The sequence below is a fragment of the Myripristis murdjan genome, chromosome 9, assembly GCF_902150065.1.
Source record: "Myripristis murdjan chromosome 9, fMyrMur1.1, whole genome shotgun sequence".
NCBI lineage: Eukaryota > Metazoa > Chordata > Actinopteri > Holocentriformes > Holocentridae > Myripristis > Myripristis murdjan.
In genome coordinates, this window is record NC_043988.1 from 12,987,398 (window position 1) to 13,013,708 (window position 26,311).

General features: G+C 43.4%; 2 protein-coding genes across 3 annotated transcripts in view; one reads left to right on the forward strand and one right to left on the reverse strand.

Annotated features, from left to right (window-relative positions):
* The first annotated feature begins 1,117 nt into the window (after positions 1 to 1,117).
* Positions 1,118 to 4,292, forward strand: LOC115365565 (L-serine dehydratase/L-threonine deaminase). The gene is made up of 8 exons (XM_030060640.1): positions 1,118 to 1,213; positions 1,597 to 1,749; positions 2,072 to 2,111; positions 2,211 to 2,350; positions 2,559 to 2,650; positions 3,307 to 3,534; positions 3,648 to 3,772; positions 4,099 to 4,292. Exons 2-8 carry the CDS (start codon positions 1,597 to 1,599, stop codon positions 4,290 to 4,292), a joined length of 972 nt encoding a protein of 323 aa, XP_029916500.1. The 5' UTR covers positions 1,118 to 1,213.
* A 2,427-nt stretch (positions 4,293 to 6,719) lies between these two features.
* The window catches only part of hectd4 (HECT domain E3 ubiquitin protein ligase 4), a 44,894-nt gene continuing 25,302 nt past the window's right edge, over positions 6,720 to 26,311 (reverse strand). The window contains exons 40-76 of one of the 2 annotated variants that reach the window (XM_030059396.1): positions 25,428 to 25,563; positions 25,090 to 25,272; positions 24,769 to 24,933; positions 24,504 to 24,673; positions 24,122 to 24,237; positions 23,928 to 24,031; positions 23,622 to 23,783; positions 23,357 to 23,505; positions 23,137 to 23,216; positions 22,701 to 22,864; positions 22,157 to 22,394; positions 21,744 to 21,880; positions 21,512 to 21,638; positions 20,252 to 20,389; positions 20,008 to 20,144; positions 19,676 to 19,836; positions 19,402 to 19,583; positions 19,084 to 19,289; positions 18,825 to 18,955; positions 18,481 to 18,686; positions 18,190 to 18,369; positions 16,379 to 17,778; positions 16,057 to 16,264; positions 15,724 to 15,947; positions 15,427 to 15,572; positions 15,115 to 15,218; positions 14,247 to 14,370; positions 13,288 to 13,478; positions 13,054 to 13,200; positions 12,664 to 12,783; positions 12,401 to 12,556; positions 12,170 to 12,273; positions 11,364 to 11,585; positions 11,076 to 11,242; positions 10,721 to 10,916; positions 9,813 to 10,035; positions 6,720 to 9,149 (exon numbers count right to left, since the gene is read on the reverse strand). In XM_030059396.1, the coding sequence (XP_029915256.1) occupies positions 9,013 to 9,149; positions 9,813 to 10,035; positions 10,721 to 10,916; positions 11,076 to 11,242; positions 11,364 to 11,585; positions 12,170 to 12,273; positions 12,401 to 12,556; positions 12,664 to 12,783; positions 13,054 to 13,200; positions 13,288 to 13,478; positions 14,247 to 14,370; positions 15,115 to 15,218; positions 15,427 to 15,572; positions 15,724 to 15,947; positions 16,057 to 16,264; positions 16,379 to 17,778; positions 18,190 to 18,369; positions 18,481 to 18,686; positions 18,825 to 18,955; positions 19,084 to 19,289; positions 19,402 to 19,583; positions 19,676 to 19,836; positions 20,008 to 20,144; positions 20,252 to 20,389; positions 21,512 to 21,638; positions 21,744 to 21,880; positions 22,157 to 22,394; positions 22,701 to 22,864; positions 23,137 to 23,216; positions 23,357 to 23,505; positions 23,622 to 23,783; positions 23,928 to 24,031; positions 24,122 to 24,237; positions 24,504 to 24,673; positions 24,769 to 24,933; positions 25,090 to 25,272; positions 25,428 to 25,563 (7,141 nt within the window). In that variant the 3' untranslated portion in view covers positions 6,720 to 9,012. The remainder of the gene's footprint in view (positions 9,150 to 9,812; positions 10,036 to 10,720; positions 10,917 to 11,075; positions 11,243 to 11,363; positions 11,586 to 12,169; positions 12,274 to 12,400; positions 12,557 to 12,663; positions 12,784 to 13,053; positions 13,201 to 13,287; positions 13,479 to 14,246; positions 14,371 to 15,114; positions 15,219 to 15,426; positions 15,573 to 15,723; positions 15,948 to 16,056; positions 16,265 to 16,378; positions 17,779 to 18,189; positions 18,370 to 18,480; positions 18,687 to 18,824; positions 18,956 to 19,083; positions 19,290 to 19,401; positions 19,584 to 19,675; positions 19,837 to 20,007; positions 20,145 to 20,251; positions 20,390 to 21,511; positions 21,639 to 21,743; positions 21,881 to 22,156; positions 22,395 to 22,700; positions 22,865 to 23,136; positions 23,217 to 23,356; positions 23,506 to 23,621; positions 23,784 to 23,927; positions 24,032 to 24,121; positions 24,238 to 24,503; positions 24,674 to 24,768; positions 24,934 to 25,089; positions 25,273 to 25,427; positions 25,564 to 26,311) is intronic. The other variant, XM_030059397.1, reaches the window with a different exon arrangement.

The following is a 26,311-nucleotide window of genomic DNA, read 5'->3' on the forward strand; positions in this document are numbered from 1 at the left end:
TCTGTGCTCTGGATGTGCCTGCAGCAGCCAAAGTCTCTGTGTTCAGGAGCTGAGCTGCTGATTATGGCCACAGCGGCATCATGTGTAGGCCTATATATCTCTGGGACACCGACTCAAAGACTGAAATGAGTTACATAATATAATTTGTGGAAAGCCAAAACCCCATTATCGCTAAACTCAACTGTTACCATAGTTTAAGCTATTATTGGTTATCGATTTGTGTTGTCTCAAGTCCAGTGCTATATCCCTTGCAGCTCTCTCTCTCTCTCTGTACAATCTGATTTTTGTAGCTATCGCTTTCATTGTAAGGCTGTCTTTACCAAATAGGTGCATTCATTGTACTGTGTTCCAGTTTTGAGTTGTTTGCATTTTCACTCAGACCTATAAGTAGGCTACTTTACGATAAAGTTCATACACCCTTCTTTATGTTTAGGTCCCGATCCGGATCTGTCAGGTTTGAGCCGTCCGTGTGACATTTTGCCGCCCTGAAAGTGGCGCAGCTCACGGTGTCCCACAGGCGGCGAGCCCGCTTTTGGTAGTCGGGGATCGGAGCCAAAATAGTAGCGACTCTTTTGGTAATGCCAGCAGCGCCTGCATCTCCTTTAGAGGGGAAAGGAGCAGGCAGGGGACAGCGTGTAAAATTGTCACCTAGAAGCTATGGGTTCTCTAAGGAGGTGAGATAGGGATAAAATCATAACTGGAAAGAGAAAACGTGGGGGGGGAAAAAACTTTGCTCGAAAACTGGTGTTATCTCTTTTAAGCAAAATAGATTGAAATGTGCTTTCCGTGCAACCATGAAATGGAAAGTCAGCCGCTTCTCCTCCCATTCCCTGCGAGAAATAGGCTCTCAGCCATGTCAGCGCACATAATAGGAATATTTCACCCTACATCAGATCAGACTCTGACTCTTCTTACACAAACATCTTGTTGCCAAAGAAAATGGGGTGAAACTCCTTATTCGGTGGAATCTCATTCATCTCCAACCTGCCTCATCTCACCCCACCCCCCACCAGCTCCTGCATGGGAGTTGTCCTGTGGCAGAGCAGTGCTTAACGCTGATTGGTCAACAAGTGGGGGCTCCCCTGCCAAGCCCACAACAGCAGTAGGTATATATGCTCTTAGAGGCAGGGGGCAAAGGAAAAGAGAAAGTTTGGAGTCATTTCATATTCAACACAACCTCTCAACTGGTTGCCTTCTCATCTATTTGGATCAGGTGAGTTAATGCATGTGTCCTATTCTGTTTTGTGTGTTGTTTTTGTTTTGTTTTGTTTTCTGGTCAGTGTTCTTTGGTAATTAATGCAACATGAAAAAGAGCAGATGTGATTTTCATGTACAACACAGAGGCAACCATTGAAATAATGAGCTTGATTATCATCCCCTGGCATTACACTGACATGCTTGCAAGGGTCATTTTTTTTTTAGCTTGATGTTTTAATTTTTTTCTCATAGCAGGTGCTTCCTAGGGCTAACAGAACACTACGGGCATATTGGATTGTCTTGGCCCCATATGCCTTTGTTGTACATCACTGACACCATTTCCTGTGCTGTTTACTGTTGAAGTATATTAAGTTGTCTGCTTGTTGCCTCCACAATCAGATGAAGACCCAGCGACCTCTTCATGTGGCCACCCCAGTGAGGGAGAGCCTTGCCCTGACGAAAGTGGCAGGGACCTCAGTTTACCTCAAACTGGACTCATCGCAGCCCACTGGGTCCTTCAAAATCAGGGGCATTGGGCACCTCTGCAAAACAGTGAGTAGCTCCCTCTTGTCCAAAGCAGAAGAGATCACAGAAAATGTGTGTAGTGTTCAAGGGTGATGGTGCCATCTGTTTTGTCTTTGTTTACAAGTGGTTCAAACCACTCGAAGAGGCAGGGCCGTGGTGATGAGTAGGGGTCAGAAAAGATTAGCATATTCCCAAAACAACCAGAACAGGCCAGTTTAAGAGGGTGTGCTCCAGTCTGAACTCGGTTGCTGTCGCTCTGCTAACATGTTTACAGCCTAGATACAGCGGGGAGCAGCGACTTTAACATGTGGGGGTCTTGACAGTGTTGTGTCTTGGGTTTGTCTTGCAGTGGGTCGAGCGAGGCTGTGAGCGATTCGTCTGCTGCTCAGGTAAGCAGCACATCAAAGGCAGCATTTCAAAAACTAATGTCTCTTTGCGCTGTCGGTGTGCAACATGTGTGTAATCACTGATGATTCTGGTCGGAACAGGAGGAAATGCAGGCATGGCAGCGGCTTATTCTGCTCGTCAGCTCGGGATACCAGCCACCATAGTGGTACCAAGTGTCACTCCCAGTCCAACTGTGGAGAGGCTGAAGGACGAGGGTGCCAGTGTGATCATCCATGGCAAGGTTTGTTAATCCAGCATCCACCATGTATATGTTATGGTTTCCAAATATGTGCCTGATTTTAGAAAACATCTCAGTGAAATAATTACATTATATCAGCATGAACGGAAATATATGTATGAATTCAGGTAAAGGGAGGTGTTGGTGAAGATGGTAAAATATTAAAAATACAAGTCGTTTCAGTGGTAACATGCCCTTTTCTCTGTTTCAGGCTCTCAATGAAAGCATTGAATACGGACAGCAGCTTGTAGCTAACAACCCCGGCTGGATTTTCATCTCTCCCTTTGATGATCCCCTCATCTGGTGAGAAACAGTCTCAAACCTGTCTGTCATTTTCACAGTTTTTCCCCCCTGCAGTTCAATACCATTTGTACAATGCTCTGCACTCTGAGCAGAAGTTCTTGTCACCGTAATCTATCTCCGAAGATAAAAGGGGATGAGTGATAAGACACATTCCGCTCCACTCCAAAGGAAATGAAAGTGTTGTGCAAATTACTGATTTGTACATCTGTGTTATCGTGCATTTCCAGAGAAACACATTTTTTGTGTTATTGATAACAGCAGTTGCATGAGCTTCAATGAGGTGTTATGTCAGACATGTCTTATCTCAGTCATTTCCACTAGCGCTAACTTTGGAGGTCTGCCAGATAATGCAAAACATCTTACAGATTGTTGGACCTGGAAGATGTTGGATAAATTTACTTTGTGGATGTCACAGTCAAACAGTCAGTAAATAATTACAAATGTGGGCTACACTGAGCATGGCTAGCAGCTGATAAAAACAGTTTCATTTAAAGTAAAAAATACACAATTCAGTTCTCTGCCAGCACAGTCTGTCAAAATTAAAACTTTATTCAGAGCTGACACTAAACATATCTTTTTTTTCCCCTTCTCCACAGTATAAATGGCTGTTGGTTTTCCAGGAAACTGACTCGGCAGGGTTTTGGTTTGTTTTGCAGGGAAGGCCACACGTCTCTGGTGAAGGAGCTGGAGGAGGAACTGAAGGAGAAGCCTGGAGCGATAGTTCTGTCGGTGGGAGGCGGAGGCCTGCTGAACGGAGTAGTGGAGGGACTGCGTCGTGCGGGCTGGGCTGACGTGCCCATCGTAGCCATGGAAACCGTGGGAGCACACAGCCTCAATGCAGCCATGAAGGCTGGGGAGCTGGTCACTTTGCCTGCAATTACCAGGTATGAGACCCACTCATAATCGCCATAACACCCTAACAACAGCATTGTTACTCAGCCTGTTTTTTCTTTCTGATCTTTATGTTGAAGAGACACTCTTATTTTCTGCTCTCCAGTATTGCTACAACACTGGGCCTGACGAGGGTATCTGCACAGACTCTGAAGCTGGTTGGCGAGCACACAGTTTTCTCAGAACTAGTCACAGACCAAGAGGCTGTTAAAGCCGTCGAACGTTTTGTTGGTGAGTATAACCTGTGTGCCAAACACCTGTTTACCCACAACTAAGCTTGGGGTATCAAATATTACGATATGTGTGGTCATATGCAATATTCTCTACAATACTCATGTATGTCAATCACTCACTTTAGGGTTAGGTTTAGAGTTATTTTATTTTTTTGAAATGTTGGGTTATGTGAAATTTAATGTAATACTGAATATCGCAATATTTCAGCGCCACAATATCATTGTATTACATTTTGAATATCACGAAGGCCTGCCCACAGTAAATCAAACATGCCAAAAAGCATCCCTGAAGCTCATCTCCCTTTGTCTCTCCCCTGTCTGCAGACGATGAGAAGATCCTGGTGGAGCCTGCCTGCGGTGCCGCCCTGGCAGCTGTGTACTGTGACATTATCAAAAGGCTGCAGAAGGAGGGCAAGCTGGCACAGCACCTGGGCCCTGTGGTCATCGTGGTGTGTGGTGGCAATAACATCAGCATGGAGCAGCTCAGTAGGTTGAAGGAACAGCTAGGTGTTATCTAGCCAGGCAGGCTGTCCCGGGACCTGCTGACCTTTTCTCCATCCCTCCATTCCTCCATCAACTGGATTCTTTCAACTGTAGATCCCTGAACGCGTTTGGAGCATACGAGCAGGAGACGTGCCCCGTTGGCCAAATCATTCCAGACTGTGAACAATATCCTGCCTGAGCACTGGGACTGACGAACTGATGGACAATCTGCTGAAGGAATTTTGAAAGAGAGTTTAATAAGAGTTGGGATAGTTCTGAAGAGAAATACTGCTGCTCTGGCAGAAGTGCTCTTTGAACTGAAAGAAATGAAAAAAAAAAGAATCACGCTGACATACTGAGATTTATTAATGTCTGTATTTAGCATGCACTGTTTAGTGGTGGTTGTATGTTGTTCTTTTGTACTTGTATTTAAGGATTAATAAATTATATTTCCTCAATGTTATGTCTCCTCTCAGTAAAGGGACTGCATTTCCATAGCGGTTTTCTAATCTTCTGACCACTCAAAGCACCTTGTTGGCCTCGCATTCACCCGTTCACACACACACATTAACACACTGATGGCAGAGGCTGCCATGCATCGTGCCAAGCCGCCCATCAGGAGCAGTTAGGGGTTTAGTGTCTTGCTCAAGGACACTTCAACACACTCCCTAGATCGAACCGGGAACCTCTGATCAGACAACCGCTCTAGATATTCTGCCATGCCACCGCGGTCACTTGAGATTTTCTCTGATGTTTAAAATGTCACAGTCTTAAAATTACATATAGTTTACAATTGTAAAGTATATGTAATTTTATAAAACTTAAACCAGGTACTTTTAGTTTATAATTCTTAATAAATGCAAGTACATTTTTTTGCTTATGATTTTGTCCTCAGAGTGCTCTGAGAGCAGAGAATCCACAAGACTGATTTTGAAAAATTTGCTAAACCTCCCTTTGCAGAATACTCACTTAAATCAGTATTAGGTGAACAGCAATGGCCATGGTGGACCAAATGAACTGTGATTATTCAGACAACACATCATGTCAAAAGTCTTCCCCCATACCATTAAACTACAGCACAAACGAGCTTGTGATATAAGTCATTTCTTCCCAACCTCTCAAATAGCATTCCATCCATGAGCAATTACAATCCATTGTGTGTATTAAATAACAGTAAGTAGACAGTAATGTTTTGAAATGTGACAAACCAGCAGCTAAAATCACATGACACAGAGGTAACCTTGCCATGTATCTGAACAGCAGGTCAAATGGCTTTGCTGCTGTAATATTACCATCTGAGTTGCCTAAGAACCTGTGTTAATGGGTCAGCCTCAAATTTCAGAGAGACAACAGAGGAAGTGTTATATACTCCTTGAATGCACTAAACTTCCTGTCATTCAATTGGCTAGATTGTCAGGGCTGTGACCCATTCCTGCTCTTTGATTGGTCTGTGGGTCATTAAAACAGGGGTGTCCGGCCCTTGCCTCTGGTAGTGAAAAGTCAGCCGTAAGTGAGCAGCAGCTGATTGGTCTGCCCCCTTCTAGGCTTCAGCCAGTCAACATGTCGAAAACATTCCTGGAATTCTTGCACTGTTACTTTGCACAAAAACAGTCTACAGAAAAAAAAAAAAAATATATATATATATCAAAGGAAAAAAACAACCAAAAAAATGCATCATGACATATTTTTCTAGCCATGAAATTGTTTTTTTTTTTTTGTTTGTTTTTTTTACAAATTAGAGCATTATAAAAGTTTACATTGAGCCTGGGTATGGGAGGCCCAAACATGTCAGGTGTGATACACATGCACAAGCCATAGGGAATTTTACAAAGTGAAAGATTTGGATGAAACATTATCAGCTGGTTAATCTGCTAGAAATACTCCAAATAAAGAATCCCACATTGTAAACCAGATCGATTTCTTCTTGTTTTCCCCTTTTTTTCCCCCAAAACTTTAGTTTTAATTGATTCCCATTTGACTGATGAAGCCTCACATAATGGGGTTCAGTTTGTCACACAGGGAAAGGGACAGGGTGAGTCAATGAGGAGCACAACTGAGATCCGGCTCGAACTGGCCAAGCCCAGCACTTGCTGCTCCTGCTCTCAAAAGGTGTCTGGTTTACTGGCAGCGGTGACGTAACAACACATGGGAGCCGGGCCTTACATAAAAAGCGTGTCCAAAAGGAGACAAGAAGATAAAAGCTGTCTTTATTCAGGATGGTCAACACTCTTCCATTGACTGTGTGGACACATGACATGCAAGAATGTTATGCAAGTTTTTGTGTCTGTCAAGGAGCTTTCCACTTGAATATAACCTCTTCTGGAAAGTGTATTGTGCCTGAATACAACACATCTGGGAAAAATCCTCAAGAAAACTGAATTCAGATAGATGGAACAGAAAAAGTAGCATCTAGTTTAACGTGCAAAAAATGATCCAAGCACGATAAGCAGCAAACACATTTGTACATCAAGACATTTCTTTATTGTGACACAGAAATCTCAAACGCCATCTGATTCTTTACATCTGTATAATCCATTTTAGATATGTGTTAAGTTTCTGATGTGCAGAGGTAAGACAGTAAAAGTTAAGTTAATGCAACCATAAATAATTGTAATAAATATCAAGTAAATGTACAGCACACATTTTCTTATCGCAACACCTCTTTGTATGGATATGTCCTTTTTATGACCTTCCCTCCTCCCCCAAAGGAGGAAGAGAGGGAGAGAGAGAGAGAGAGATAGAGCGTCCCCATAGCAGCGGTATACCCTTCAAAAGAACAGAACCTAAACCAAACTTGCAAGCAGTTCAACCATCCAATACATGTCAAATATCAACCATTGATGTCTGTTGTGTTCATCAGTTCTATCCAAGTAAAATGGCGATTTTACTCACACAAGAAAACATGTTTCACCATGAGTAGAAGAGATAGAATCCATCTGAGTACAAGACAAAGGTGATAGATTACTGGTAGTTTCAAAATTCGTAAAAAATAAAAACCCAACAAACTGGATATCCAACAGACATCACCGAGTTTGCTCATTTTAGATTCTTTTCATGGAAGAGTAGTGCAAACCAAAAACAAAACTTAAAAGGTGAAGTGAATTAGCAATTAATAAAAACTGCCATCAAACATAACTTAAAAGTCTATTTACATTTTGTTTTGCTAAGTTTTTTTTGTTTTTTTTTTACACAGCTAAAACATTTGGTTATGGGTAAAACAAACAAACAAACAAAAAAAAAAACAGCAGAATCCTGTTCTTTCATAAAAAGGCAGAATTGAAGATAATCCGCTGCCCCCCCCCGTGTGTGTGTGTGTATGTGTGTGTACATTTGTGTGTGTGTGTGTGTGTGTGTGTGTGTGTGTGTGTGGATTGTGTATGTTAGGGGCAGGGGGGGATTCGTTGCACATTCAGTAGCAGTAGCACACAAGCAGTGCAGCTCGAGAGAACAAAATCTCCCTCCCATTTCACAAAGCAACGCAGGTTTCACAAACCCGAAATGCAAGTACAGCAGACCCTGCAACCAGCGGGGCTCTCCTGGCATCCAGGTAAAGCTCAAGTCTACCTGACCTACCATGCTGCCACAGCTACTAAGATATTTAAAATCAAAGAGCAATTTCATAAACTAATAGATTAATATGACTTTTTACATGACTTAAATACCCTCTCTTCAGAGACTTGAATAAAATATATTCACTGTTTATATAGGCAGATAAGTTAGTTCGTCCATTAGCAGTTCGTTTTTTTTTTTTCTTTTCTTTTCTTTTTTTTTTTTTTTACAGGCAGTAACTACATTATATCCTATACAGCACTTGTTCACAAGTCCTGCCTGCTGATAGCTGATGTGGTCAGAAATAGGCAGCATTATAGAGTTCCTTTTTCTGATGGTAGGCGCACTTCCGTCTCAAACATCAGATCCAGACCTCTTCATTCTACAAATCAGACAAATCATTTGGGCTCTCTTTTCACACACAGTCAGTGTCATCCTCTCTAGAAAGAGGTACCTGTAGTAAAGGCATGTTTCAGAGCTTCCCCCACAGACGAGAGTTGGAAGGAGGCAGCTAGGTCAAGCACTAGGAGATTAGCAAAACCTGCAACAGTGCAAAGTTCAGCTATTGCGACTAGGTCTTTTTGCTGAGAACAATCAAACTGTTTCATTTGAATATTAAAATAGTATCACAGAGAGACAGGGCAGAGCACATGAACTGAACTTGCAATTCTAAAGTGCAGGTCCGATGTCACCCGAATTTAATTCACAGAACTTGACCTAACCTCATAATACTCAACCTAGGGAGGAGTAAGGACCAAACCCTTTGTGAAAGGTGGGGTGGGGGAAGCTGGGAAGAGAGGTGGAAAAGGCTAACAAAAGGAGTATGCACTGCACTGCATCACAGTTGTGTACCTCAACACCATCCTAAAATTCAGTGCAACCAGAGCAGACACCGTCAACAGTGTCAGGACTAGTGGGGATAATCTCCCGTGAATTCCACCAAAAATACGCATCAAACGTTCTCCTGAAATGCGTATACTTTATGTGTACAAATGAAGCAAAGGTATGCATGCAAAACATTAATAATCAGCAAAAAAAGGGGAAAACAAAGAAATGGTTGCGGTTTTCGTGGACCAGCAGAGCATAAAGGATTGGAGCGGGCTGTCTTAGAGGGAGGCCCAAGAGTGTTTGGGTGAAGGTGGGCAAAAGAGAGAGGTTAGGGAGGGGAGGGGGGCCAAATGGGGGAAGTGGTGGTGTCAAGTCTTGCTAGCCGCTGAGAGGGTCCTCGCGGTAGTGGATAGCATAACGCAGTTTCTCCAGCATCACATCTAGAGAAGTGTACTGGGGCAGCTTCACCATGAACATACAGGTCTCCACGCGAATGTAGCGTGAGTCTGGCTGACCTGGAAGGCAAACAAACAAAAATGTGTGTTAAGATACATCACCTGTCATAAGTGCTGTTATGTGTGCTTGTTTCCTTCAGCTGTTGATGTAACTGAGGGCGGCCACTGAACTACTGTGTATTAAGTGTTGAACACAATAAGCTTGTCTTGCTTGTGATAAAACTGGGTGAGAGCATTTCTTATCTGAGATTGTTCAGAAACTGTTTGTATTAAGCCATTACAGTAAATAGTGAGTGAGCAAACTAAAATTAAAGACAGTCCACACTTCATGGTTTAACCAAAATCAAAATAAACCAAAATAAAACTTCAAATGTTAGATCCAACAAAAGAAAAAATAGCCTTTGTTGAAAGTGCTGATGACATTCTCACATCTGTCAAGGATATGCAGTGCAAGAGCACATCTCAAATATTTACGGCCATGTCTTCACACAAATTAAACTGTTCAGTATCTATCCATAATGCACTTACTAATTTACAGACACAATAAAGCCAGGGTGGACAAAAACAGCAAACAAGATGTTCAAAGTCTGTCTAAGATTGGAAGACAGTATGAGCTGCTGTGATAATCACTATCAGTCCAGCACAAAGAGAACATCGAGAAAGATAGCAGTCCTCGTCCTTCTGTCTGTCGCACTGCTTCACTCAAACGGTGACGGCTATTACCTGCTGCTCCGTCGGGAGGTGCGATCTTCATGGGGTATGGGGGAACGTGGGCGGTATCGGGCCCCCCATCCTTGCAAGGGCAGGTGAAGGGGATGCGCTCCTGGTTGCAGGCAAACTTGATGAACTTGCAGAGCTCCTCCTGAGTGAACATCTCCAGAGCGGTCCAGAAGAACTCAATGTGTTGGTCTGTCTCCATCAGTCCCACCTGATACATGGTGTGAGCCTACAGAGGAAAGAGCAGAGTACACTACATTTAGACAAGATTATTTAAACTACGGTGTACAGGAATGGCTGTTTTAGAAAGCTGATTTGTCCAAGTAATATTGGAAGCCCTTATAAAATACCTGATAACCATGTGCCTGAAGTTCTGAATTCTGGTATGATAATAAATACACTTAGGAAAGAGTAAAAAAAATAGTAGTAGCCTCAGTAAGGGAAAAAATGCTAATGGGCACGGCACAAAAATAGACAACAAAAAATAAATAAAAAACAAAGGGAAGACAGTGTATAAGCTGTTTGGTGTCAAAAAAACAAAAAACAAAAAACAACTCCTGTACTATGGCATATTTGCATGTGTGGGTGGCTTGATTATTTTAGTTCCTTTGTAAAATATTTTACTGTCAGAATAACTGAATGAAATTACTGACACACACAGAAGGAAAAAAAAACAACAAAAAAAACGAGCAGCTCTGATAATACTACAACCATCTGGATACAGCTGAGAATGATTCAATTTTTTGGGTTGATAAAGCAATTGGTATATAACATGTTTACTTTTGCCTTATAATGTAGTAAAACTGATTCCAAAAGGCAATTTCACAAACAAGTTTGCATTACCTTGAGGAACTCCAGGCTGATCTAGTAAATCTAATTGCAAAAAGGTAATTTCAGATGCAAGTATGTATTACCTTGAGGAATTCCAAATTGATGTAAGGCAAGCCGCAGGTGCGCAGCTCCACCTCTAGGGGGCTGAGCATAGTGAGCAACTGGAGGGGGATGATGGAGCCCAGCCCTGCACGCACCGCCGTCATACACTCCACATTTTGCAGCTCCCTCAGACGAAGGCTCCGCACTGCTCGTGCATACACATCTTTATTTTCCCAGCTAAACACACACACACACCACATGAGAAACATCAGAAAGAGATGAGATGAACAGGCTGGCTTTTGTAGATTAGTGTTGTGATTAACAGTTGATAAGACCGCTTTTAATAGAAGTCTACAGACAAAAAAAAAAAAAAAAAACAGAGCAAGTTCCCAGTACCTGACAGTCAGGCTGCGGCCTCCCTGACACAGCTCCACGTCCTCTCCAGTCATGGTGACGTAGGTGAAGGTGCAGCAGGGCCGACTGGGGGAGTCAGGGCTCTCTCCCGAGTGGTGCTGGGAGGAAATCTCTGCACACAGGGCCTCCAGCTCTGCCTCGTCACTCACCTGGAGTATCAGTGAGGAGGGGGTAAAGATAAGCAACATTAGAACCATGGTGGTGAACATGTGTTAGTGAAGAAACCTAACATAGCCAGGAAGCAAGGTGCATGGAAAATGAAATACTTACATTTTCAAACTTCTTGACATAGTTGTAGGTAAGTAAGTCGGCCTCCTGTAGGTCCTGTTCTGGGTCCAGTGGCTCGCCCACCAGGCCTTTCCAAAAGGAGCCCAACAGGTCCAAAGGAAGTGGCACGTCTGCCCGAATGGCAATGCCCAGCAGCTGGCCAAAGAAATGCAGCAGCTGTTCCTCTGCATAGCTGATCGGACAGGGTGTCAGGATGTACTTCCCCTGAGGAACACAGAAAACAGATAAGTGATTCAAATTATGTCACTACGCATAAACAAGCTGTGTCCAGACAGAACAGATTTAAAAAGACATTCTACTCTAGGGATGGGAATTCTCAGTCATCTAATTGATGTTTAAACAACAGCTATGAACGCAATAATTTGAGAAGCAGACACACTGGAACAGTCACATGTGAGAGCTATTTCTAAGATGTTAGCAGGGAATGTAACCGTAGCCAATATGTTAATTCTTGGATTGTTCCAGGAAGACTTCAATTTTTATTAAACAACAATTATTTAAACCTCTCACCTGCAAGAAATCTTAGTGGCAACATATCAATTGTTATTTTGAGAGTGGGGCCAGATTTTGTCCCAATTGGACAATCTTCCACTTGGGGTGGGGCACCAAGCAGTTAAATATAGAGGAAACACTGGTTCCATGACAAATATGTCAAACTTGATTCCTATAATTAATCTAATCAAATGTCCATACAACTTGAGAGGTAGACATTCAGTGAAGTACAAGTTCTCTATAAAGTCAAAAATAAGACATCACAATCGGCCGGATACTAAAAGACAAAACTCTACCTTGTTACGGTTGGCCGCAGCACTGGGGCAGGGGAGCAGCAGGGAGAGAGCAGAGCTCTGTAACTCTTTACACACTTGCCATAGGAAGTGTCTGAAAGAGCCACCTGGGGAGATAAACAAGGTGTTTCATTAGAATGCTTCCAATAGCTTTGTCTACCCCCCAAAAAAACCAACCCGCTAACAACTACAAGACAGTAGAGAAAAACAAAAAAATGAAAGAGAGATCCTAACTGGTGCCATGGACTTCCTCTCCAGTGAAGCGGATGTTGAAGGCGTAGGTGGGGTCTCCTCCACTGGCCAGTTTCACACAAAGCTGTGATGAGGGCACACAAGACAGCTGGCGAGCTGCCTGGCAGAAATATGTATTCTCTGACGATCTGATCTCTCCTGTGGAAGAAATGCCAAAGATACATGTACACAAAGTGATTTCTAAGTTTTAACACATGTAACATATAATGGGCAGCAGAAAAAAAGTAAGTGAAAGGAATGCCTACCTCCCACAATCTCCAGGGGGTCCAGTGTAATCTCTGGGGCAGCGTGGTCAGCTGTCCGCTGTACTGTGGCATTCAGTACTCTGTTCATTACAGTGACCTTGGTGTCATAGAAGACTAGACCTGTTACAAATGGGGAGAGAACAGGTAGTGGGAATAAAAAGGACAGGATCTGATCAGATTCACTCTGTTTTGATACAGTTCAGTCATGCTTAAACCATACACGTATGCCAATTAAGTATGGTTTCCTAAATAGGTCAAATTAAGTATGGTTTCCTAAATAGGTCAGTGCACTAATACAGCAATACTGACACACAAACTTGACGGACAGACAACTGGCTCTTGTCCCCTTGACTTTTTAGATCTGTGCTGAGATGCTGAGCTCTTCCTCACCTTTAGCCTCGCATAAAAGTGCTGCAATGCTGTTCTGATAGGTATGTGTTTGTCTCAGCTCTACCAGCGGCAGGAAGAAACTCTCCAGGGTGTTGTTGAGCGACTGCAGCAGAGCAAAGCGCAAACGCAGGCTCTCCACAGGCACATCTATGAAGAAAAAAAATGATGATGAGTAAACAAGTGTGTTAGACATGGACTCCACAGGCAGTGACAGCAATTATGTATAAAGCTTACTGAGCAGGCAGGCCACACGTGGATCAGCAGTATCACTGGGGTCCAGGTAGACTTCGTGGGGATGCAGTCTGGCTGGTGTGATAGCCAGGTGACGGCACAACCTGTTGATGTACTGGACCAGCGCCACATCCATCTCCAAAGTCCACTTCCTACAGGCCTTCTGGGCATGGCGGGTGTCTATACAAGTGCACCTAGTAAGAAGGAAATGTTGCTGTTAAATAAAGTTATTTCGACAAAAATTTCATTTCCCTTGACAAACTAACAAACCCTCTCCAACACTCCTGCTTTCCTCTCCACTGCTGTTCACTCTGCTCACTGCATTGCAGTTTTCAAATTAGTGGGGTGGATGGAGTGAAATTCAAACTGAGGACATTGTTATGCTTTAAATCTGACAAATCAGTTCTAGAAATTCAGACCGACTCAGAAAAACAGCCCAATGTTTTAACCCTCTAAAAATGTATGCTTCTTTTGATTGTGATAAACAGAAAATAGCAAATATAGGCCAAAATCCAGGTATATTAACATTAAATGAGAAGTGGGGAAATAAAGTAATGGGCAGCAAGTGACACCTCAAACAGCAAAGGGACAGTGTTTATATGTAGAAAATCAGTTATGTATACCAAGCTACACAACTCAGCATGAGCCAACCACTTGCATTTCATTAAGAGGAACTGCAACTTGTGGGCCTATTACTGTACACTCAGAAATGTAGCATTAAGTTTGGATTGTGCACTTATATAGTTGCCCAAATCAGAAGAGTTTGTTACAATAAGTTCAATGTTTCAGTGCTTGCAAAATAAAGGTTAATGTCTCAGTGCATCAAGCTTATACTACCTGGCATGTCAAGCTGCAACAAGAGTGTTTTTGGTGGAAAGTTAACAGTAATCATGTGAGTGTCACAAAGTGGAGTTACAACAGGCGCAATACTGGTTTACAGGGGTCAACTTGGCAAGTCTCACCTTTCAAAGTGGAGGTCGTAACCACAAGCCAAAATTGCCCTCCAGACACTACGGATGTCCTGCTTGGCACGGTCCACAGCAAACTTATGGAAGCCCTCCAATGTCAGATACTTCTCCTCTGGTACTTAAAAAGAAATGGCACGTGAGGCAAAACTTTCACAAGAAGACTCAAATTTAGCCTGGTCCATGAAGCTTCAAAACAAACATTAAATATTATCATACAAAATATTCTTTATATCTTTATATGAAATAAGAATACATTGTATGTGTCTATGCCCACTGATTTTACATTTAGTAATATAACTTACTAAAAAAGTGAAAATTGCTAAAATCTGAAATCATCTGTACTGATTTAAGAACCCAAAAGCAATTACTGTATATTCACTAAGGGCATATGGTTCAGGCAAAATATATTATCATGGCCAAAAATAAGCAAGGGAGGGGCTTTCTGGTGGTTCAGTGGTTTAGGGTGTGTATCATGTAAATGCAACATCCTGGGTTCAAATCTGGCCCAAGACCACTGTCACATGTCATCACCCTGTCTCTCTCTATTCATCTTGCCTGTCTCGTTTTAAACTGCCTAATAAGGATTAAAAAAATCCCTAAAAATCCTAATAAACAAGAAGCAAATATGAATATAATTCTGCATGAATATGGTATACAAGTGGGCTCAAATGAAAGATAAAATCTAATTTTTATGGAAGAAAACTGAGCTGCTTACACCTTTCTTGGGAGCATTTTGCAAAGACTGTGTAAACTCCACTTCTTATGATTCTGAGCCAAAATTATCTGCCTTCCATCTGTACAAAGTTTTCAGTCGATGTACAAGTAGACTGTAGTTAACAAATGGTGCCTGATTATTGCCAACCTTCAGGTTTCTTGGCAGGAGATTTTTCCACATCTTTCTCATCAGGTCTGGATTTCTCTGGAGACTTGGGCTTCAAAACTGTTTTCTTTTCACTCAGTGCAGTCCTGGCAGAGACAAGAATAACGGGCTGTAATTAAGGTTCATTGAATATGTGTGTGTTGTACATTGTATTTTGGAAAACTTAGGACCAACCTGACATGTATCCATCTGTAAGTTCCATAACCTGTTTGCTGAGGCTTTCATGTTACACATGTAACCAATTCACTCCATGAAAATCTTGTGCTTTATACTGTGATTAGAGAAATGGCTCACCTGACACTATTAAGAACAGACTTCTCCTTGGTGGGAGGCTTGGTTATGGGCCTCTTGGTGCTCACCACCTTGCCTTGATGCTGCTCCTTGCCTGCTTTGCTATACTTGTTCTTGTTGGGCTTGGGAGTACCATACTTTCTTAGAATCTGTAATTAAATGAATGAATGAATGAATGAATGAATGAATGAATGAATGAATAAGTCACAAATCTTATACCGTGATAAACAGAGATGTACTGATATAAGAATGTCTACAGTAGAAAGGGTACATAGGGGTTACCAAACACCTCTTTTATACCTGAGTTAACTGGTCTTCAAGTACTTTCTTTGGCGGGCGCACATTGGTGAAGAAAACATGCAGCAAGTTGCCAGGGGTCTGAGAGTTGATCTGTTCCTTGCTGAGGTAAATGTCAGACACTTTAACTGGCTTGGCTGGCGTGAGGCTCAGCATCTGCTCAGAGTGCACACAGCTCTTAAAGATGTCAGAGAGAACATCTCGTGCACCAGGTACAAGCTTGTCCCCTTGAACCACGGAAAGAAATCACTTAGGATTTTATATTGGTAGACTGTAAAATATCATCAGATCAAATGTAAGCTGGTCAAAGCAGAAAATACATAAACAAATACTAACCTCTGATGGACTTATCCAGGAAGTAGTCTTCAAGTGCAGAGCTTCCCTGTGTGTCAAACAGACTTTGGTTGACACTGGAGGCTGTGAGTATTTCTTCATTGGTTAACTCCATCAGCTCCTCTTCACCTTCCAGACTGGACAAACCAATAAGGTCACTGCTGTTGAAAAGACTGGCACGAATTTTCTCCACTTTTGCCCGTGAGCGAACCTATACATCACAAAGAGAAAGACAAGATTATCTCCTCCCTTTTTTTTTGCTTACAAATAAACAAGATAAAACCAAACAAACAAGATCTGATATGGAGTTTCACAAACAACCCACCTCAATGACAGCATAGCCCTTGATGGGTCTGGCCATGACAGCATTGCTATCCAGTGAGGTGACAGTGTACATGGAGCCACCATCAGACACTGAAGCTGTTTCTGCACTGTCGAGAGGCTCCCCCAAGCTGCCCAGACTTCCCAGGCTCCCCGTGCTACAAAGGGAGATGTCTAGGCTCTCCTGACTAGAAACAGTGTGGGGGTCGAGAGGCCCCTGCTGGGGATAGGTGACAGCAGAAGCTGCAGCAGCAGGGGTGAGAGGTGGGGCAGCTAACAACTCCTGATCCACAGAAAGTTCACTGGCAGTGCGAGAGACTCCCTGGGAGGAGCTGCAGATAGAGGTCTGGCTGGTGGAAGCCGAAGCACTAACACTCATAGCTGGAGTCACACTGCTGGAGCTGTCAGGACTCTCAGGACCTCCATTATTAGAGAAGGGACGCTCTGGCTCAGAGCCCACTTTGCCATCCGGAGGGCTGGAAACCCCAGCTCCAACCTTAGGCTTCTTGGAGTCCTCTTCCTGCAAGGGGATGAAGATCTCATCTTTGAAGAGCCCCCCATGGGCGTTGCAGGCCCTGCGTATAGCACTGCGAACCACGGCCTCCTCCAGGTGGGTGGGGATGCCAGAGAGCACCAGCAGGCGACTGTGGGCAGTGGGACCCACTAAAGCCTGGCAGGCATCTGTCACTGCGTCACTGGTCACACTCAGCCCCTGAGGGTCCTTATTGGCCAGGTGTCTTAGGATCATGAGGAGAGTGAGACCACGGTGAAACCACAGCATGTCCTCAGGCTTGCTACCAGCCATGTTCAGCAGGGCACTGTCACTCTCTGATAACCGTGCACCTCCACTTCCCCGTTTCCCAGAGGCTGCTGCCGCCACTGCAGCTGCTGCTCTCTCACGCTTCATCTTCACCTTCTTGCGCTTCGAGAGCAGGCTGGGGCTCTGAGGTGTCTGGCCTGGTGACGATGATGAAGATGAGGAGGAGTCGCTGAGGTTGGGGGCACTGGTGGAAGACAGGGCTCCCACTGCAGAACCTCCAACATTTAGGGGTAACGTGACCTCTGCCACAGCCAGGCACACCTCCATCAAAGCATGGAAGTAGGTGGAGAACCGGCTCTGCTCTGCCCCCAGGGCCAAGGCAACACCCCCGGTTGAGGAACCTCCTGCCCCAGCTCCACCAGCCGTCCAGCCCTGAGTCTCCCGGTCATAGAGCTTCCGGAGTTCTGTCTGCAGGGCCATGAGCACGGCCAGGCAGGGGTTTAGCAGCAGAGCAATGGAGCTGGACAGACCAGTGGGGCTCTTGCGCTGCTCCAAGTGGTGGATTTTACGGAAGAGTTCAGCTAATAAATGAAAGGTGAGTTCCTTGATGGAGGGGGCCAGATCGGTGGTCCAAAGTAAACCGCCTAAAACAACAAGAAGGAGACCATAGAGAATATTGGAGGAATGTACTTCTGTGACATCGAGCATCAAAGATTTGGCAACACAGCTGTCAAAACTGTTATGCACTTTCTATTGTTTTAATTGTAAGATCTAATCTTTACTAAAATAACAACAAACAAGCATAAAATAACATCCAAAAATGTTAATTCCAAATAAATTGAGATAAAAAAAAGATTCAGAATGAATCTTTTAATTCAAGCTCAGGATGTGAGATTCATCAGGGCAGAGAATCTCCTGGTGTCTGTTAATTTTATAGGTTACCGACAGAGTACGCTTTTATCATGGCTGCATTATATCAATATATTCTAGCACTATACCAACACACTGTTAAATCTGGCACATACATTCCTTGCAATAATTGTTTCGTGACCTACCTAGCAGTTCTACCACTTGTAACAGCACAGATGAGGGAACTGTGTCCAATTCATCCTCTGACCGCTCACTACTTTCGCCCAGCTTCCATGTCAACAGTTGTTCCGCGAAAGCCAAAGCCAGAGGGAACTCCAGGGGCAAGGAGTGGAGCACCAGAACAGCACCAGGAGGGGGTGACACGCCTAAATTCATGAGAAAAGGTTATCTATTCAATGTCATGCATTTTTATGTTTTCTTCACACAGAGTGGTAACAGCCTGTGTAAAAATCCTTCTTTGGAGGGGAGATACTCACCCAGTTTGATGTGCACCTTATCAGTGGGGATGATGACAGAGGGGTATTGGTTGGTAGTGGGAGGGGGAGTGAGGCCTGTGTTGGTGGGCGAGGCATCCAGAGGATAGCACATTGCCTCCATCAGATTTAGCTGGCCGTTTCTCCGTACTTTGTGGCCCAGGCCATACACCATGACTCGTGCCCAGGGAGCCTTGTACAGGCTCGAGCTAATGGAGTGGAAAGGGAGAGGGACAGAGGACAGAGATGAAAAACGCTAGTAGGGGAGGAAATGGGTTGCACATCTAAAATACAAGACATCTGGGCTATCATGCATCGCTGAATGTGAACATCGCCAGTACACTCACTCTTTGCGGCAGCCCAGTTGGCTCTCCTTGCAGGATACAATCACAAATGCAGCACCTGGGAAGCTGACATCCATGCTAACCTTTGACTCAGTCACAGGAAACTCTTCTGATGTAAACTGCTCTGGTGCATTCTGTGGGAGTGAACAACATAAAAAAAAAAAAAAACATTAAAAAAACAAAATTACCATCTTTGCAAAGTTTGTAAATACAGTATGTAGAGAAGGTGTATTTAATAAAATCATTGACTGAAAGAGCTGACCTGTAGGAAGCAGCAGATCTGCTTAGTGAGTTCCAGCAGACTCTCCTCTCCCTGGTGTAAGGCACGGGTGATGGCCACTGTCAGCCACTCCCGGATGGGCTGAGCATTGCCCTGGTAAAAAAGGTCTGTGGGAGAGCAGCTCTGGCCCTGTAGGTTGTGCAATACAGACTGAGCCAGGAGGATGGAACTAGAGCTAATGGTGCCATCTACAGGGAGAAAAACACAACAACATTCAGCACAGAAATCACAGAAGCAGACATACAGTAGATTATCAAATAGCTTCCGCCCCCATTATTCATAAAACAAATTTACACTTACCAGGCAGAGGCGGAGCTAGAAGCTGATTAGACAGAAGCTGCAGGTGCTCCAAGGTAATGTCACGAATGGCCGGTATGTGGAAGAGACGAGTGAAGGTGTGGGGGCTCTTAGGGGCAAAGATGTTGAGCAAGGCCATGCGACAATATAACCTAGCCAGTGCGCTCTCACAGCGAAGCAGTTCCCTAAACCAAAACAGCAAATTGGAATTTTATTTTGATTGTCAGTGCAGGGTACACAAGTGTTATATTGGTCCACATATATATGCAGGTGTTACCTGTGAATCTGAATGTTGCTACTGTCTAGAGAGACTAGGCCATTAGCTGCAGTGCGTCGAGAACCAGCGGGTGGGCGCTCTAGCATCTCAATAGGGTACCAGTATCTCACCAGCACACCTTCACTGCGCAGGTAGGTCTCCACCTGTACCAGCTCATTCACCTGAACAAAAACACAAACACAAACACAAACACACACACACACACACACACACACACACACACACACACACACACACACACACACACACACACACACACACCAGATTATAGTTTACAGATATGGTTCCCATGATGGCACCGAAAATACTGACCTTCCATGTTTTGTACTTACAGAGTCCACATCCAGCACCACCCCATGCAAACCAAAGGTCTTCAACATGCCCCGGATAGCAAACTTTGGCAGGGCTGTTCCTCCTGTAGTGCTGTTGGTGTTGTTGCTGTCTGGACAGCGGATAACCACGGTCAAGCCTGTGTTGAAAGAGAGGATAATAATTGAGACCAACTTCCACTGCTACCTAAAGTAAGCATTGGATAGGAATTCATTGGGTTGGTCTACTGATGTAGGTGAAAGATACCTTTGCGAACTTTATCAATAGTGAATTTGTTGGCCTCATCCTTGATATCTTCAATCGTAGGGAGGTAGAGGTCACGAGGAATGCCACCATTTTCTTCATAGAGGAATTCCACTGTCTGTCTTGCAATATCAACCATACCTATTGGAATTCAGACACAGCAGAGAAACAAAATGTGTCAAAATTATCTTTGGTTCACCTACTTCAGCTAAATTTGAGCAAAATTTCAAGCTCGTCTCAGTATTATTACAAAGACTACACAGGCTAAGAATGGGAATGATTTACCAGTCTTTTAATTAATCGAGCCTGGCATTGAGCTTGTGCTTTAATCTCGTTGAATGAATCATTCATTATGTTTCAAATATTTTTTTGGAAGCATTTGCACAAACATTTTGACATTAATAAAGAATAGATAACTGCTTCAATTATTACACTATTTCACAAAATGCATGAAATAAAAGGGAAAGAGAAAAAAGGAAGAGAAAGGAAAAAAGAAAAAAGAAAAAGGGGGATATACCTGTCCAACCACCATTCAACTTCAGTTTCTTTGCAATAATGTCTCGACACAAACGCAAGCATTTTTTTGGTCTGTTATAACTTTTGTGTTTCAGCCTGGTTTGGCCAGAAGCCCCAGCAACACACCTCAGCAATATAAACAGACTGTTTGGCTCACAAAACTATTCATGTAAGCTAAGCACAACTCACTGAAATGTTTGAGGGACATGTGGTGAGAAAGGCCAAAGCCATTTTTGCTTGCGCTGGTTATTCCCCTTAGTGGGTAATTTAAACTGTTGCCCTTTTGAGTGCTTAGACTGAAGACTAAAAGGACTCGGGAGTCATTTATCTACAGTGCAGTCACACTGCTTAATTTGCACATGAAATGATGTAGCATCTTGTGCCAGTGCATGAACATGGTATTCCATGCTCATGAGCGACCTTTTTATTGCACTATACCAAACTGTAAATTCACTGAAATACCACTGAGTGGGTCAAGTGATAGTGGTCTATATGGTTTATGTTATGGCAATTTGTTACACGTAATTTTGGACTTTGATGGTATGTTTTTATTGTGTTATTTTACTACAAATCCTGTCTTTAGCAAATTTACCTCACGGATGCTTTTAATGAATTGATTTGAATTAGATTATACACAGTTTGCATGAAATCTGTTTATCTACAAAAATCTGAAACCTTTTTTATATTATAATTTATGAATCTGTAGATAAGTCCGTGCCTAATACGCACCTCATTAGCATTACTTACCCAGCTGAAGCGCTCCTTTGATTTGGTCCAGGCCAGACTTCCTTTCAGCCTCGTTGCGGAATCGCCTTCGAATGGTGGGGAACACTTTGGTCTCCCAGGCCTTTACCAGCAAAGCGTAGTGGTCCTCCTGAAGGCAAACAAAAAAAAAAAAAAAAACAAAGCAAAAAAATCAAATACGCTACAGAAGCCCAGAAATTATTTGGAGGCTGTTATCTGTGGGTTTCTCACTCACTCTGGGGACATCATCGTCATCCTCATCATCACTTTCATCATCTGCAATAGGTGGGGGATGAGGGTTGGGCCCAGAGGTGACGAGGTTCTCATAACTCAGCTCCACCTTGTAGTGGCATGACAGGTCACTGTTGTACTCTGTCCCAACAAGAGAGGACAAACAACAAAACCAGGTTTTACAAATGTGACCAACTGAGAGGTGAACAATGCACAAACAGTGGGGATGGAGAGGGTTAACCAAAACAGCAGAGACAAACAAAGAAATAACTACAAACAATACAAAACACTAGTATCAGGACGGAGTGTGGGGAAAAAAGCTGCAGCCTACTGCTCATGTTGGCTCCCTATCTTTCCAATCAGTGATGTACATGGAGTTATTCTGGTTTTAACAGGAGATAAGGGTAGCAGACATACGCTGCTGGGCGACTGCCACGGCTGCGATCCGACAGGGAGGTCCATGGGAGCCAGAGTCAGAAGCAACACTTGCACCAGCATCATTATCACTGTCCGAAGCCATAGCAAAGGGGAGTGCTTCAAAATTTGCACTGATTTCTTCTGCAAGGTCTACACACAAGTCCGCAGCATTCCTGTGTGCTTGGCCTTCTGCGTATGCAAATGGCCGGCATCCAAAGTTGGCACGGATCTTTGTGTTCTAGGAGGAAAGAAATAAATGAATTTTAAAAAATGAAAATTGCATTGATAATGAGGGCAATTGGTCATTAAAGCAAAGTAAAGGACATGGGCAAAAGCATAGTAAATGAAACACATTGAGGGATTAAAGATACTTTCTTTAAAATGCTAATATTGAGCTCTAGTTGGCTTGAAACAACTGAACTATATTGCCTTTTGACTCATATATAGATCAAAAGATAAGAGAAGAATAAAATTATATTAAATTATACAGGACCTTAACACAATTTCAATATTTAGGAAGTTAGATTAGCTGGGAGAAACACACCTTCTTTTGAATGTGAACCAGGGGCCACATTCCCCCTGCTACATCCTCAAGGATGGGGCTGAGCCGCTGGCCACAGTAGGTGAAGTAGACCCTGCCTTTGGGGGCCTGACCAGGTGGTGGAGGAGTGCCTTCTGAACGCTCCCAGCCTATCCCAGCCACATCGCCTACATTCATGAAAATAAAGTCATCATTTGGATTCCCACACACTGACACAAATGCCAAAACTTGTTCACTATAGCAACAGCTTATCTTAAGGAAGCAAGATATACATGCCAAAAGGCCGTTATTGGAAGAGCAGTGAGATGAGATTCTTAGCTTTTAAGAGTAGTTCAGTTCAAATCCATAATATACTTTGCTATATGGATTTATATGTCCAGCTAAATCAAACAACTAGTAGAAAAAGAGGAAGCAAAAGACAGTTGGTCTCCTGTCTCACCAGGAAGTAGAGCCACGTCCAGCCTGACACTCTTCCACTGCAGCAGACTGGAGCCATTATAATGCACTGCCCTACCATTACTGACAAAGACAGACAGGACAGAGGATGGAACAACAAGACAAAAAGAAGGATAGCGGTCAACACTAAAGCCAGAGACAGAGCAGTGGGAAAAAGCTCACAGAGATGGAATCACATGGCAATTAAATTCAGAGGAACATACTTATGAAAGAGACATGTGCCAACAGGGTTGGTCCATGCTCCATCTCTCTTCTCTGCTTCAGTGGCAAACCCAAAAGACACAATTGGACCACTGTCCTCCTCAGAGTCTCCATAGGAGACAATCTCTATCTCCCAGTAAAAGGAAGGGGCCTGCACAGAAAAGTCAGAGACTGTGGTCAGCATTAATGTTTGATCATCATTAGACATTAAACATACTGAGAGAGGAAATGCTACGGCAAGAGCCACCTCCACTGGAACGTGCCAACCTGAACTGGTACTGGGGAGGTCGCATAGATGAAGGTGCCCCTGGGCAGCCCTCCACCAGCGCTGGGATCAGCCAAGAAGGTGACGGAGGTCAGACGGGAGGAGAACATGCAGGCACGGACTGGAGGGAACACTCTGGATGGACACCAGGTTATTTCCTTGGGCTAGTGAGGAAAATGGAGAAGGATACGCACTTCAACTGGGGCCACAAATCCAAATGTGTTTCATTGATCAAAATATTTTTGTACATTGTTTTTGCTGACCACTAAAAGATTGATCTAAGGCCAATGAATTGTGGCAACTCCCACCTGGCGCCTATCAGTCTGCAGAGGAGGAGGTGGCGGGCGAGCACAATCGCGGTATAGCATCCTCACTCTCTCACACTGAGCCTCAACCATGCCAAGACGTTCCCCTGCAGAAGGTGACAAACCTCTGTTAGAGTTTAATAAATCGTACTAGGTAGTCAAATGATTTGACATGCCAGTATGTCACTAGTGCTCACCAGGGCTGCATTCCTGGGCAACCAGGTTGAGCACCTCCACAGCTGCAGGACACTGCTGGATGAACTCTTCACAGAAGGAACTGTCCTCCAGGAGCTGGGCCATCACCAGGCAAGCCCTAAAAAAACACAGTCAAGAACCATTAAGGAAATAAGTGTTTTTGTCCAGTCCTTGATTTTAGTATGGTCCTTAATCACAACTACTGTGTCAGATGACTTCTGACACAATAGCCGGTGCAAATATTGATCACAATATCGAAGTTAAAATGGAAGGAAATTGAATAAAAATAGATATAAGCTTCAGTATCAATGCCCAGATCGAGTGCAGGGACATCGACTTCTTGTTGAGATAGAGGTGTTCATAGATACAGCAGTGTTTCCAAACCTGGTTCTGATTTCAGCCAGCAAGCGTACTGCAGCCATGACTGGGCTGGAGCCATCTCCTGTGGCAGGGAGAGACGTGTGTATTGATAGGCTGCCCTCCTGTGGCAGTAGCATAGACTGCACTGCTTGTACCACCTTTTCTGTGATGGACAGCTTGTAGAGAGGGAGGGCCTGCAACAAATTGGAGACAAGGCAAATTTAGGCTGATATTTTACATCAAAGGAGCACTGAGGAGATACAGTTGTGATAGATGCCGAATCTCTTACCTCAGATCTGGGTGTGCAGAGGCGAGATATAGGCACTGTCAGGATGTCTGAGGCTTTGCAAGCTCTCCTGTACTCGCAGGAAGGGAACTTGACTGTAGCTATGCCCTCTTGCTCGTTGATAGACATAACTACACCCACACTGCCAAGCACTCCTTTACCTACCACCTGCAGAGCACAGAAATCAAAGGAAACACTCTCATAATTTTTCACATGCTTTCAGATGAAATAGTGATGTCAGTTATTATCTGGCATGTATATTACAGCACAATTGAGTTAATAGCTAAGTGGAGAATTTTCACTGATTTGTCTCTTTTAACCCACCTGGACTTCAGAGCCAATCTTAATGGTTTCTTTGAAGCCGCCGAGGGCACAGAGTGCAGCCACAGCCTGCCTCCCAATGGCCTGCAGCTTAGCCAGCTTCCTGCCACTGCTGCTTCCATTCTCCAGAATACTCTCTGCATACTTCCCCAACTGAGGGATAAACATCAGTGCCCGGGAGAGCACCTAGCACAAACCACAGGTAAGAAAGTATTACATTCAAGAAGGAGAGAAATATTCAAGAGTATTATAAGGGTCAACAATCCATAGCAACAACCTCTTGACAGCAAGTCATCAGTTGTCAGTACTAAATGTGAGGTAGAAGTGCAACAATCCTTTACCTTTTCAGCAGTGCTGGTCCAGATCTGAGCGGTATTAGACTCAGGGGCTGTGAGCAGACTATGCAGCAGTGCAATAACTTCAGCAGCCATACTGTTAGCAACATGACCACTGATGAACGGCCTCACAGGGTCCGACCTGAAACAAGGCAGAGATAGAAGTTATGCTGTGATGGTCAGACTCGATGGTGGTTCCATCCCAACATACCATCCCAACATAAGTGGATGTTAGAAACAAACCAATATATATACAATGCTATGATAAATGACCCAAAAACAGTCTATTCCAGTAGTGTAACATACCAAACTTAAATGTGATAGAGACACAATCAGTATATAATAATAATCATAATCATTATAATAAAAGCACACTGATAGACTATACAATAAGCAATAATAAAACGGAGTCTTAACAATATATACAATAATTGACCAGTACCACAGATAAATGACAAGTATGGGAAGAGGTATGAACTGCATATTTTGCATGTTTGGATTGAACTAGAGTTACTTTTTACAGATTCATATATATCTATATATCTATCTATCTATCTATCTATCTATCTATCTATATATATATAGATATAGATAGATAGATAGATAGATAGATAAATTTTCCCCACTCGCCCCACTGGGTGGTCTTGTAGATAGATAGATCGACAGATAGACAGACAGACAGACAGACAGACAGACAGACAGACAGACAGATAGACAGATAAATAGATACAGACACAGATATATACACTGTGTGTGTGTGTGTGTGTGTGTTCAATATTCAGAATTTTGCCTGTACACCATTACAGTGAATTTGAAATGGAGTAATCAAGACCTGATTGAAGTGCAGACTTTCAGGTTTAATTTAAGAGATTGAACAAAATTATGGCATC